The sequence below is a fragment of the Dermochelys coriacea genome, chromosome 9 (genome assembly GCF_009764565.3).
Source record: "Dermochelys coriacea isolate rDerCor1 chromosome 9, rDerCor1.pri.v4, whole genome shotgun sequence".
Taxonomy (NCBI): domain Eukaryota; kingdom Metazoa; phylum Chordata; order Testudines; family Dermochelyidae; genus Dermochelys; species Dermochelys coriacea.
This window is the reverse complement of record NC_050076.1, coordinates 48,282,816-48,296,199: the sequence shown is the minus strand read 5'-3', so window position 1 is coordinate 48,296,199 and position 13,384 is coordinate 48,282,816. Positions and strand designations below refer to the sequence as shown.

Sequence of the window (13,384 nt, the reverse complement as noted above, 5' to 3'; positions counted from 1 at the left end):
GGTAACATAGGCGCTGACTTCCACTGTTCCCTGTGGGTGCTCGATCCCACCCCTGGCGCCCCCTTCCCCGAAGTCCCCGCCCCCATTCCACCCCCTTCTCCCAAGTCCCCGCCCCTGCCCGCCTCTTCTCTGCCTCCTCCCCCCTGGAAAGTCCGAAGTGCCACCAAACAGCTGTTTGGCAGCGGAAAGTGCTGGGAGGTAGGCGGAGGAGCAGGGACGCGGTGCACTCGGGGGGGGGCAGGGAGGTGGAGAAGAAGCGGGGCAGGGGCGGGGACTTGTGTGTGCAGTTGAATTCCCAGACTTTTGTGCTGAATGTTGGATTAATGCCATGATTTGGGCTATTTTATTTCTGCCTTTTATAAAGAACCAAAACAAGCCGCAGTGCATTTTTCGGAACTATTTGTTGCAAATACAGTCACTGGAGTTACTTAGCTGACGGGTCCCATCTTGCTGCAGGTTGGCTGATTGGAAATACAGGCCTACAAAGAGATGGAAGCCGCTCCCATCTCAGAACATTGTGTTAAAAGAACACACCTAACAGGCACCCAGCATAAGTTTCACCCTAGTCACTATCTTCCCACTGTTGAATTGTCTATCCCAGGTTTAGAGAGTTGCTATATTTTGTACTGTACAAGAGGATTAAAGGGGACTGTTACGTGGCACATCTTAATGCTAGGGCACCCGCTCCTGGCTGCTCTGGGGATTAGCTCCTTCCAGCACCCCCTTCTGCTGCTTGTTCACGTGCCCTGCCGTCTTTGTCTTCAACTCAGGGTGCTCTCTCTTCATGGCTTGCTCTTTGTGGCTTGGCCCTCCAGCTAGATTAATATGGGCCTCCCCTTCCAGGATAGCAGACTCCTATTGGACAACTGTCCCAGGCAGGCTTTGTTCCACTGCCCAGTCTGGTCCACTTCCCCAGTGACTGGTAGGGGAACCTATGTCTAGCAACTGTGGTCTGCTTTTTCCAAGATCCTGTTGCTATGTTTCTGGACTCCTGCCTACATCTTCTGGCTTCCCCCTCTCTGGATTTACCAACCCAAACTCCCTCCTCCCAGGAAGTAACTACAGACTACTTAATTCCATAGCCCCATACACACCTCCCTTCTCCAACGCAGGAAGGAAGTAAGCACAGACTACTTCCCCTGAAGCCCCTTTCTGCTCCTTATTTCCTGGCTTTATACCAGTCCCATCTGCTCCTTCTCAGCTGGGTTCCATTATCAACCAACCTTTCAATCCCTGGTTCCTCACCAGATGCAGTCTATCAAGTTAATTAACCTAATTTATCTGCTCTGACTTGTGCATAGGAAGACTCCCTATCCCAGGGACCTACTGAAAAAGATGAATCAGACAAAAAGGAGGTGGATTTCTCATGAGTTCTGTGCTGGCATTAATCAAAACTGACTCCAGCACTCGCTGTCTGTGTTTGTGTCTGCCTAAGAATGTAACTCGGCTGCTTTCTTGAGCCTCTGCAGATTCCCAACGCTATTGCAGCAGAGAATAATTGAGCGTGGTGTACAATCCATCTGTGTGTATCCAATGACAATAACATCAAACCGTTTGCGCAGAGCCCTGTAATAGTGTGAAGTCTCTGTGTATTTCCAGAGCTTGCTGATGATGTCACCCGATCAGAGGAGGTTGGCATCACTGAATTCCCACACGGAGGAGTCAGAGGAAGAGGAAGTGAAAGTGAAACCCTACACACTTGAGGAGTTTTCCTATGAGTACTTCAGGTAAAGCTCCCTATACCTGGAGAGACTGCTCCGAGCAGGACTCTGGAAAAAGGGTTCATGTCTGGCTGAATGAAACAAACCCTTTAACCCTATCATGGAGGTAGCAATGATTCCATGGCGGAACACACCTCTAAGCTACGTTTCCTCTTACTTGTAATGAAGCTGACAGTGCAGTGACTCCCACTGGGTGGAGATTCTGACCCAGGAACTCCTAGTGTCGCCTATCTGCAAGGTTGTAATGGCCAGACTAGGATGGTCTGAACGGTAATTCTCTTCCTTCCACATAGCACTATTTCTAGTTCCAGGATTTGCCATGTAACTAACACAGAACTGGGACGTGCAGTGTCCTCTTGGATCCCAGCAGAAGGAGGAAAAATAGTTTTTCAAACCTCTGATGTCTTCTGTGCTTTCCTTCCGCTGATATCTACAAGGATGTGCGGTCACAGTGCATTCCCAGGCCCTGGCAGCCCCATCTATAGTACTAGCTCATCACTCTGGCATAGAACATGGTCACAGATTAGTCTTCACAGTGCTGGCTTCCTGTTTAATGTCACTACTGATCTATCAGGTCAGAGTGAACTATTTCTGTTTCCATTCAGGGTTCCTGAAAAGGAGTCCATCAGCAAGGCTGTCCTCCACAAATCTCGCAGGCGCAGCCAGCTGTGGGCACTCTCCAAAGAACCCCTGAAGCAGCCCTTACTGAAGAAGGTGTGTGCAGATCCAGAACTTCGGGACCTTGCTTGCCAGGCTTTCATTGATATCCTTTCATCTCCCCTTCAGCTGGATGGAGCTGTGTTACTGGCAGGGCAATGGAAAAGCTGTCAGCAGTGATCCATGTCTGTTTCACTTCCTTTAGTCTCATATCCCAGCCATTGTAAATGGGGGGGAGGTAGCTATGTAGAGCACATGGGATTAAGAGAGTGCCATCTTTCCCGCAAAGGGAAAAACTGCTCTACTCTACTCAAGGGCTCAACAGCCCCACCATGGCCCACCATGCAGGTACATCCCGAGGGTCCATCCACCTAAGAGGATCTTGAGGGAGCTGCTGCTAGAATGCACAGACAATTTGCCAGCAATTAAGTAATTCTGGTTAGAAAGCGTGTGGCTTCCTGCATGATTCCAGAGCTTGTGAACTGTTGGGTGTCCTCCTGCAGGGGTCAGGCAGCTAAAGGAGTCATGCAACTGAGAGGACTGTGCTTGTGGAGAAGGTACAAGGAACAGAACAGGGTTCCTCTCACCAATACACACCAGGAGTCTCCCAAGAACCCCTGTGGAATAATCCCAGGAGAGGCATTCTGGTAGAGAGGGTGACAAATCGATGCAATTGTTAATGGTGACTGTAAAGGCAAGCACAGGTCCTAGCTTGGTGGTGGCTATGCTGAGAAGAGAAGGTGTAGGTTTCAGTGGGCAGCACAGCCAGGGGATATGACTGGGCCTCATGTATCTATTGCTTGACTGGCAATGAAGTGAAACCCAGCACCATGGCCAGGATTTGCCCCAAGTCTCTGCTGATTATGTGTCCTTCCCATGCAGACAGTCCTTAACTGTGCCTTCACCCATCATGAAGTTCATGGGGGACTACCCTTCAAAACAGGCACGGTCCTCCGTGGAGCTCACTGACCAGATATTTGTGGCAGCCATCCAGGAGGAGGTGCTGCGGGATGAGATCTATTGTCAGATCATGAAACAGCTGACGGAGAACAGCAACAGGTACCAGGCTCATGTGCGGCTGGCCCCATCCTCCAGTACGTGAAGGGTGACTCCAATTCAATATCTGGGGAGCTGCTGTGCTGCAGCGAGCTGGAATTCCTGCAGCAGCTATAGTGGGAGGGAACGTCTGCAGGAGCAGCAGGTGCAGCACCCTCCCCTCTCAGCACTATTGGCTGGTGCTTGTGGGGAAGCAGATGTGACTGTGGTCCCATCCCTTCTCGAGATACTAGCACTGTCTGCAGATTTACTTCCTAGGGGACTGTGGCTGTCTGTGCAGGGGAGTGAGGGGGGAGCCTTTTCCCCTCAGTGCTGGCTATGTAGCTGTGAATGGAGATACGGTCCTGTAAGTGGGTCTTGTGTGCCTTTATAACCATTATATTAGGGGATAGGTTGTCCCCCTCCATCTTCCCATCCAGCCCCCCACCAAGTTTAGCTTTCCTGCTGTAAGGGTCATGTTAGCACACAGTTGTCACTGGATCTTCTGTTGGCTTCCCCTCATTCTGATTGTTATGTATTACTTTACAGCGCCTTGCAGAATAGATGGATGGCACAGGGTCCTTGCCCAAAGAGCTTTCAGTGGAGTCTCAGCAGGATTCAGGGCAACAAGACAGCAGAGTGGGGCAAGGTGGGAAGGATGGGTCTCAGCAGTAAGGTTTTGTCATGCTGACTCACTTTGCGGAGTCAGGACAGAAACGGGTCCTAAAGGAGTGAGGGGATTTGAATGAGGAGAGGTCTCCCGGTCCAGGGAGGACATTCCATGTGCAGGGAGCTGCAGGAAACAAGGCATGGAGAAGTCTGTGCAACAAAGCAGAAAGAGATTCACTGAGTCTGGCATCGTTAGCAGAGCAGGGTGGCAGAGGCAATACAGCTGGGGCCAGACTGTCAAGAGAGCTCAGCTCCCATTTAGGCATCAGAGTTAGTGGCTAGGTTTTCCAAAGAGATCTACATGGTGAGCTGCTGGGGGCGGAGCAGGTTTGAGAACAAGGTCCCATGAGATGTGAAAGCAGCCCCCTAAGCATAAGACCCAGCAGCTTCCTGTCCCAGAAAGAGTGGCTCAGGAGGCTGTTGTATAAAACAAATCAACAAGATTAATACATGTGAGAGCAACACGTTTTGTTACATTCCTTGTCTGGCAGGGAGAGACTCTTACTGCTGCTGTTTCCTCTAGTAACAATCATCAATGATGGGTCAGAATCACGCTCCAGTGTGATAAGTGGAATGTATGAACGTAGGCAAGAATAACCATTTCAGAACAAACATATACACAGCATGCACTACAGATGGTTTATTATCTTGGGACAGGGATTTGCTTATACCTCATTGTCATGTAAATAGCTTGTAAGTCTAAACTGTTTCTAGGTTAATATTTGGCCTCACAGTTATAGACATTGGTGACATTCCATGGATCACAGCCAGTACTACAGTGTTATTGTGGTTTCTAGAACTGCAGGCTATCAAGACAACACATTACACCTAGACCCCGCACCATGGCAGTCCATCCAGGCAGGCTGGGCACAACTCCCTTCAGAGCTCATTGGTGCCACTTAGAACACTGCTCATAAAGGATTTAAAAATTACACAAGGCATAATGATCAAACCAGATCACTTTGGAAGGGAGCAAGGCAGCATGATCTAGTGATTAGAGGATGAAACAGGTAGCCAGGAGTTCTAGGTTCTCTTCTTGACTGCATCTGGCTTGCTGTGTGACAATGAGCAAGTCTCTGAATCAAGCTGTGCCTCAGTTTACCCATCTTTAAAATTGTAGTTAGTTACCTATTTCTCAGGGGTGTCGTATGGCTCAATCTCATAGAAAGGATTACCATAGAAGTGCAAAGTATTATTATCATTATTATTTCACCAACAAACAGGGTTTACCAGCCTGCAGTGTTGCATCAGTGCACCAGTCAGAATTGACTCTTCCATCTGGGCATGTGCTTTAGCATGATGGTGCTGCAAGTGAAATGGTGGTGTACTTTGCATACAAATAGCTGTATAATGGTGTAGGAGTGGGTGGCTGTCCTTCCCCGTCAATCTTAAAGGCCACACCCCCTCATTCTCATGTCCCTCTCTAGGCAAGGATTATTGGGAGATTAGCAGTCTCTAAAGCCCTGGCCCTCCAGGCAGGGCCAAGTGGCAGGTAGTCCAGGGCTCTGGCTGCAGGCAGGGCACAGTGCCACACAGCCCAGGGGCTCATGCAGATGGCAGACAAATGCAGGCCTCTTGGCCTAAGATGGAGAGGTTGCCACCCCTCAGGTGGAGTTGCAGGGGTAGGGGAACCCCAGCCCACCCTACTCCACTGGGTCAGTGGGGATCCTACCACAACATGCTGACCAGTACTTAGGTAATACCACAACCAGAGTAGAGTCTGGTGTCTCTAAGCTACTTCCTACACTCCTCTTGTGCTGTACCTGTGCCTTGGGGTTGTCCTCAGTCTCCCTGGGATACACTGCGAACGACAGTCCCAGCAACTCCTCAGCATCTCTGGCATCGGGCAGCACCTCTGGGTCCTCGGTACTGTCAAGATCTCTGTCAGGCTCAAGCCCCAGCAGCAAGCAAGAGGCATCCCCCTCCTTCAGTGACTCTAGCCCAACTGAGCTAGAAGGCCTGCCCTTTATACTTCCTGTCCTGCCCCTCTGCTTCTGGTGGAGCAGTTGTGGGTGTCCTGGCTCCATCCATGAGGGAATGGGTGGGGTTCCCTCCTTGTCAATCTCAAAGGCCACACTCTTTCATTACAAATGGTATTAATGCAGGATTTCTAATCGTGATACTAGTGCAGTTCCTCTTTCATTCCACCACTTTAGCCCTAGTGATTATCCACTATGTTACTGGGGTGGAAATAACAATCCCTAAAACATGGCTATTTGAGCATATTTTCATTGGAACAGCAAGGGAAACAAATGTTATATCCTTCCCAGACTGGTGCACTATGGACCAAATTCTGCCCTCATTTACATGGGTTTAAATTCAGAAACTTATTACTGAAGATTCTCCAGATTTACACTGGTGTAGCTGCAATCAAAATCTGGCCCTCAGAAAAGTGACTGTGTAAAAGGATCAGATCTACTTCTTTCACTGACCAAACTGGCTCATGACTTAGCAGTTCAGAGCCATCACCGTGACTGGAATCTGTTCTGCTTCTGGCCTCATCAACAGAGTTCCAGCTGCAGAACCATTATTACTGGTGATGCTGCACAAGCCAGAAGACCCCACAGTGACTGACAGTTTGCAGGGCTGGAGATTAGATATACGTGAATTGAGCAAATTTGCTTGAGAGTCACTGGGAGATAATTATGGAACTCCAGCATGCCATTTATACTGTCCCTTTTCAGAGGAGAATTGTATGTTCAGAAAAATCAGCTGCAAAGCAAGTGCCTGCAGAAGTGCTGGAACAATTTGTGTAGTGGGGGTGCTGAGAGCTATTGAACCAAACTGTAAACCCTGCATATAATAGAAACTACTTCAAGTCAGGGGGTGCTGCAGCACCCCCAGCAGCCCTAGTTCCAGCACCTATGCATTCCTTCGTTATGGGCAATGGGGCGCAGCTGGCGGAAGATGAATGCAAACAATCTGCTACAAAAATACTTTACACTATCCAAATAAATGTGAGTTGGTAGCATTCTATGAACATGAGCACCCAACGGCTTTGCAGGAGAAGGCCCCAGGGATTCAGCTGCCACAATAGTCTTGAAGCTGGAGCTTATTATTATTCATGAGATTTGAAACTGGCATGAATAATTCATCAGCCCAGATTTAGCATGATCTTCTCTGCCATTGTACAGCAAGAGCCTGCTGGGTTCTGCATGCAGGCTCTGGTGATTTGCTTCTCTTACTGGGAGTGACATAGTGCTCTATTGTGGGGCCATATTTCTACACAGGGCTTCTCTTTTCTGTAGCTATTGCATGGTTTGAGGAGAATCCATCAGATACTAGCTCTGCTGTTTTGTGTTTGCAGGTACAGTGTGAACAGTGGCTGGCAGTTACTCTGGCTTTGCACCGGCCTGTTCCCTCCCAGCAAATCATTGCTGAAACATGCCCAGAAGTTCATTGAGACTCGTCAGAAAGAGACCCTGGCTCTGGACTGCCGCCGGAGAATTGAGAGGGTAATGAGGTAAACAACTGACAACCACAGGAGCTCAAAAGTCATGAGTAAGGCCCCCAATGTCCTGAGATGGGGTTAAAAATCATGAGTTTGGGGTTTTTTTAAATGACAGTTTTGGGTTTTTTCTTTACTTTCTGAATTCGGAGCCATTAGGGAGCACTCCGGTCACATTCACAACCCTGAGGGCTAGATGCTTTTAAATGGAAGCTGAGATTCTCACAGAATCACATGACTCCAGGAGCTGAGGCTTTATGAAAAACACCAAATATTATAAGACTTTTGATAAAATTGCAAGAGTGGACAACACTGAGATCCCCTTTTAGGATTCCCTGCATCATATAGGAATCATTCCACCCTTCAGCTGGAAATGAGGGTGTGTTTTGATTCTGTGGTATCCAGACAATAAAATCAGTGTATGCCCCCTCCTCCTTTGCAGGTAAAATGTTGGGTTAAATTCACTATGCTGAGACTCCAGTGAAGCTGATGGAGTCACACAGTGTGTAAATATGGCTCTGTGAACCAGAACCGTGCTGAGAAGAGCAGCAACATCTGAGTGGGGCTCCTGGCAGCATATATCCTCCTTAGTAGAGACGCCAGATGCACCAGTATCTGGCACCCTGCCTGGTCATCTACACCAATGCAGTTCTCATTCTCACTGGGTTGTGTTACGGTTACACCCATTCTGCACTGGTCCGAGTGACATGGGGGCAGAGCAATGGGGTATCAGGCTCACAATACGTCTGGTGTACTGAGGGGGCAGGGTGCTTAGGTGTACAGCAGATACAGAAATACTGCTCTGCAGCCAAAAGCTGATGCATTATGAGGGGGAAGCAGGGCTGAGATCATGCCCTGCTTCACCCTGACATGCCCCTTCTTTAGCAGGAGCATTGTTGTCAGCATTGGTCTGCTTCCCTTAGCGCCTCAGAGCACTAGCAACCCAAAGGGGGCTGCCATGTGTGCATGCTGTCCTCTGCTTCTCAGCCCCTCGGAAAAACTATAGGAGCTGAGAGCAAAGCCCACATACAACAAGCGGGAGGGATTGAAATCCTCTTTTGGTTGGCATCATGAACGTGACAAGGGCCTGTCAAAGAAACTGAAGTGGCTGGTGGGATCACGTGAGCTGAGGGGGAAGATCTTACTGGTTTCCTCCAGAGCTGCTCTGAGTTACTTGACCTGTCTCTGCATTGAGCTGGTGCTGTGGCATCAGTGTTAATCAGATTTATAGCTTGACATGTCTGTATTCCATGTTGTATGAACATATGAGTGGTAGATACGCTGGAGGAGAGGGATAGGATACAGAAGGACCTAGACAAATTGGAAGATTGGGCCAAAAGAAATCTAATGAGGTTCAATAAGGATAAGTGCAGGGTCCTGCACTTAGGATGGAAGAATCCAATGCACCGCTACAGACTAGGGACCGAATGGCTCGGCAGCAGTTCTGCGGAAAAGGACCTAGGGGTGACAGTGGACGAGAAGCTGGATATGAGTCAGCAGTGTGCCCTTGTTGCCAAGAAGGCCAATGGCATTTTGGGATGTATAAGTAGGGGCATAGCGAGCAGATCGAGGGACGTGATCGTTCCCCTCTATTCGACACTGGTGAGGCCTCATCTGGAGTACTGTGTCCAGTTTTGGGCCCCACACTACAAGAAGGATGTGGATAAATTGGAAAGAGTACAGCGAAGGGCAACAAAAATGATTAGGGGTCTAGAGCACATGACTTATGAGGAGAGGCTGAGGGAGCTGGGATTGTTTAGTCTGCAGAAGAGAAGAATGAGGGGGGATTTGATAGCTGCTTTCAACTACCTGAAAGGGGGTTTCAAAGAGGATGGCTCTAGACTGTTCTCAATGGTAGCAGATGACAGAACGAGGAGTAATGGTCTCAAGTTGCAATGGGGGAGGTTTAGATTGGATATTAGGAAAAACTTTTTCACTAAGAGGGTGGTGAAACACTGGAATGCGTTACCTAGGGAGGTGGTAGAATCTCCTTCCTTAGAGGTTTTTAAGGTCAGGCTTGACAAAGCCCTGGCTAGGATGATTTAACTGGGACTTGGTCCTGCTTTGAGCAGGGGGTTGGACTAGATGACCTTCTGGGGTCCCTTCCAACCCTGATATTCTATGATTCTATGATTCTATGTAAGTTTAATTGTCACGCTGTCTGGAGTGACTCATGACTGTGAGTGCCTACCTGAGGGCAGACTGTCAAAAACAGGGCAGACACCCCAATCTGATGTGATGTTCTATAATTAGATTACACCAAGCCAGTAACAAATGTGACCTCGTGGGTCACCATAACAGTCTTACCATGGAGTCTCTCCAGTCTATGTTGCCACCCAGACAAATTTAACTTAGTGATGAATGGTCACTTACACCAAAACAATCACACACCATTCAGGTTGCTTCCAGTCCCAAGAGACCAGTGACTGACCAACTGTGCCAACAGATCAACTAGTATCTAGATTCTACACCAAAGAGAATGCCTGTAGCCAATCCTGTAATAAACTAGCTAAAGGGTTATTAACCAGGAAAAAGAAATGAGTTATTTACAGGTTAAAGCAAGCAAACATACACACCAATGAGTTACTGTCTAAATCCTAAGAGGGCCAGAGTTGTAACCTGTCAATTCAAAGTATCTTTCAGGGCGGACCCAAGATGCAGCCCTGGAGAGCTCTGGCTTCACTTTAGAGTTTCTGGCCCTGTCAGAAGTCAAACGGCCAAAAAGATGGAAATTTTCCTGTGACTCTTTTTCCTTCATTCAGCTTCCAAGTCCTCAGGATGAGCTTCCGTGCACGTAGCATTTTCCAGATGCAATAGGGCCATTAACCAATCCTTTGTATTGCATGCTCCTGGATGGCCCATCTAATTTTGACAGTGCTTCTAGCTGGGCAGAGGGAAGAAAGGGGTTCACAAGCTCAGAGCAAATATTTTTGAAGTTATAAACCATTTCCTTATAGCACAGAATACTGACATTGCAAGTGAGATTAATGTATGCAGCAACTTACAAGCATTTCATAGAGTTGAACACTAACTGCATTCTTATACGACTATTTCCTATTTTGAGCAAAACAAACAGATAGGGGAACAAGTCTGGTCTCCAGCTATGCGTTTGTTACTTCTTAGCGAATGGCTTCAGCCTGGGCAAGAGCTGGTGCCTGGCCTGCCAGTGTCACAGACAGCTTCCACCTTTCCCGGCTGGTGTGAGCTCCTTACGTGCTCCAGCCCCAGTTAATCCTGACCCTGGTTGTTCCAGCTGTTTGCTCCAAAGAGACTTTCTTCCCGACCGTTTCTCCCATCCAGATCGTCTTCCCCCCATCTCTAGGAGTGGACCCGTGTCTAGTCCTTTCCCCCTGCCTTCCCTGGCCCAGACTCGGTTGGAATGCTAACTTGGCTGCTTTGCCCACTCTCAGTGGGTGGCATTGTACAATTAGGGGAAACGCCACTGCAAAGTGAATTTGCCTTTAAATTGCCTGATCAACACCAGGGTGGGAAAGCTATTCATTGCCTTGTCTTCTGAGGGGACTGAAAGTCTCCTGCCTCCCCCCAGAGTGTGCCGTCCTTCCCCAGGGCACTGCTCAGCTAGACAGAGTTTCTTTAGCCGGGAAAGGCAGCTTTTTATTAAATGAAGATGGCCTCCATTAAGTTGCCCAGAGAATGGGAGCGGGGGTACCAGAGTGTGTATGTTTCAGAGGCTGTTTCTTCTCCTCATATTAAAGATGGCCAGACACTTCCTCCCTCCCTGTGGCCTGTCTGCTCTGTCAGTGTGGATTCTTCTCCCACCAGCCCACGGGGAAGGTGGGCTTCCTAAGACTCCCCTAAACTCTGGGGAGGGGGAGCCAAACTGGGTTTCTGGGTCCACTGCTAGAGACGGGGGGAAGATGAGCTGGATGGGAGAAACGGTCGGGAAGAAAGTCTCTTTGGAGCAAACAGCTGGAACAACCAGGGTCAGGATGAACTGGGGCTGGAGCACGTAAGGAGCTCACACCAGCCGGGAAAGGCGGAAGCTGTCTGTGACACTGGCAGGCCAGGCACCAGCTCTTGCCCAGGCTGAAGCCATTCGCTAAGAAGTAACAAACGCATAGCTGGAGACCAGACTCGTTCCCCTATCTGTTTGTTTTGCTCAAAATAGGAAATAGTCGTATAAGAATGCTATAAGAATGCTATAAGAAAGTTAGTGTTCAGACTCTATGAAATGCTTGTAAGTTGCTGCATACATTAATCTCACTTCCAATGTCAGTATTCTGTGCTATAAGGAAATGTGTTATAACTTCAAAAATTCATCTTCATGCCATGGCTCCTGGATGGGGAAAACCAGCGCCAGCAGCCCAGTAGGTGCTCGGGGTACCTTTCCTCCCCACCTAGGGTTGCCATACATCCAGGTTTTCTCAGACATTGCCTCTTGTTTGATCCTCCACACTCTGTCCCAGGGGATTTTTCAAATAAGAGGTAATATCCGGGTGTTTTGCAGAACAAACATGGTAGCTCAGAAAGAGTCTCCCGATTGGTCCTTCCCAGTGATGAGCTGTCAAAATCTTAACAAGCGGTTCCCTCCTCACCCCATGAGGGGGTTGTGGCCCACCCCTGCCCCCTGGGACTCGTGCCCCATTCAACCTCCCGCGTTCCTTGATGCCCCCCCTCCCCGGGATCCCTGCCCCATCCATCCCCCTCCCCTGTCCCCTGACTACCCCCAGAACCTGGCAGGAGGGTCTCTTGGGCCACCATAGTGAGTGCCCACCCTGCCCCTAAGAGCCAGAAGGACCCGCTGGGGGGCAAGGTGGGGAGTCCTGGCGTTGCTTACCTGGGGTGGCTCCCAGGAAGCATCCGGCAGGTCCCTCTAGCTCCCCTTGGGGGGGAGCAGGGGGAGCGGCCATTCCCCCCACTGATCACATCAAAAGTGGCACCTTAGGCACCGACTCCCTGGGTGCTCTGGGGCTGGAGCACCCATGGGGAAAATTTGGTGGGTGCAGAGCACCCACCGGCAGCCCCACGCCCGGCCCCAGCTCACCTCACCTCTGCTCCACCTCCTCCCCTGAACGCGCCACCCCGCTCTGCTTCTCCGCCCCGGCTTCCTGCGAATCAACTGTTTGCCTGGGAGGGCTGAGAAGCAAGCGGCAGCTTCGCCCTCAGGCCCAGGGAGGCAGAGGCGGAGGCGAGCTGGGGTGGGGAGCGATTCCCCTGCGCCCCCCGGGTTACCTGGTGCGGTGCAGGCGGCCCTCCCCCCCCCCGCCCCAGCTCACTTCTGCTCTGCCTCCGCCTCCCTGTGCCCGAGTGTGAAGCCGCTGCTTGCTTCTCAGCCCGCCCAGGCTTCCCGCGCGAACAACTGATTCGCGGGAAGCCGGGGTGGGGGGGCGGAGAAGCAGAGCGGGGCGGCGCGTTCAGGGGAGTAGGCGCAGCGGAGGTGAGCTGGAGCCGGGTGCAGGGCGGGGAGCTGCTAGTGGGTGCTCTGCACCCACCAAATTCTCCCCGTGGGGGCTCCTGCCCCGGAGCCCACAGAGTCAGGGCCTAAAACACCACTTTTGGCCGGTTGTTAAATTTAGAAGCCATTTTAGAATTTAGAGCCCTCGCGGGGCAACCGGTTCTAAAAGGGCTTGTAAATTTAACAACCGGTTCTAGCGAACTGGTGCGAACTGGCTCCAGCTCACCACTGGTCCTTCCCCTTCATCTGCAACTGAGTGGTTCCTATCCACCCAGACTCCAGCTCTCAGCAGGGAGGTGCTAACTAGCAGCTGGTGCTGAGTCCCTGGGTCTGCGCCAGCTGCCCTGCCACCATGACAGACAGCGATACTGCCCCCCGCACCTTGAGAGAGGCCCCAGATACCCCTCCCAGTACTCACACTGAGAATGACTGAATCCT

General features: G+C 50.2%; 1 protein-coding gene across 1 annotated transcript in view; it reads left to right on the top strand.

The window, feature by feature from the left end:
- MYO7B (myosin VIIB) overlaps nucleotides 1-13,384 on the top strand; it is an 85,021-nt gene that overhangs the window by 58,128 nt on the left and 13,509 nt on the right. Inside the window, exons 37-40 of the mRNA XM_043492763.1 lie at nucleotides 1,600-1,727; nucleotides 2,327-2,484; nucleotides 3,284-3,437; nucleotides 7,390-7,545. Coding sequence (XP_043348698.1) covers nucleotides 1,600-1,727; nucleotides 2,327-2,484; nucleotides 3,284-3,437; nucleotides 7,390-7,545 — 596 coding nt within the window. The remainder of the gene's footprint in view (nucleotides 1-1,599; nucleotides 1,728-2,326; nucleotides 2,485-3,283; nucleotides 3,438-7,389; nucleotides 7,546-13,384) is intronic.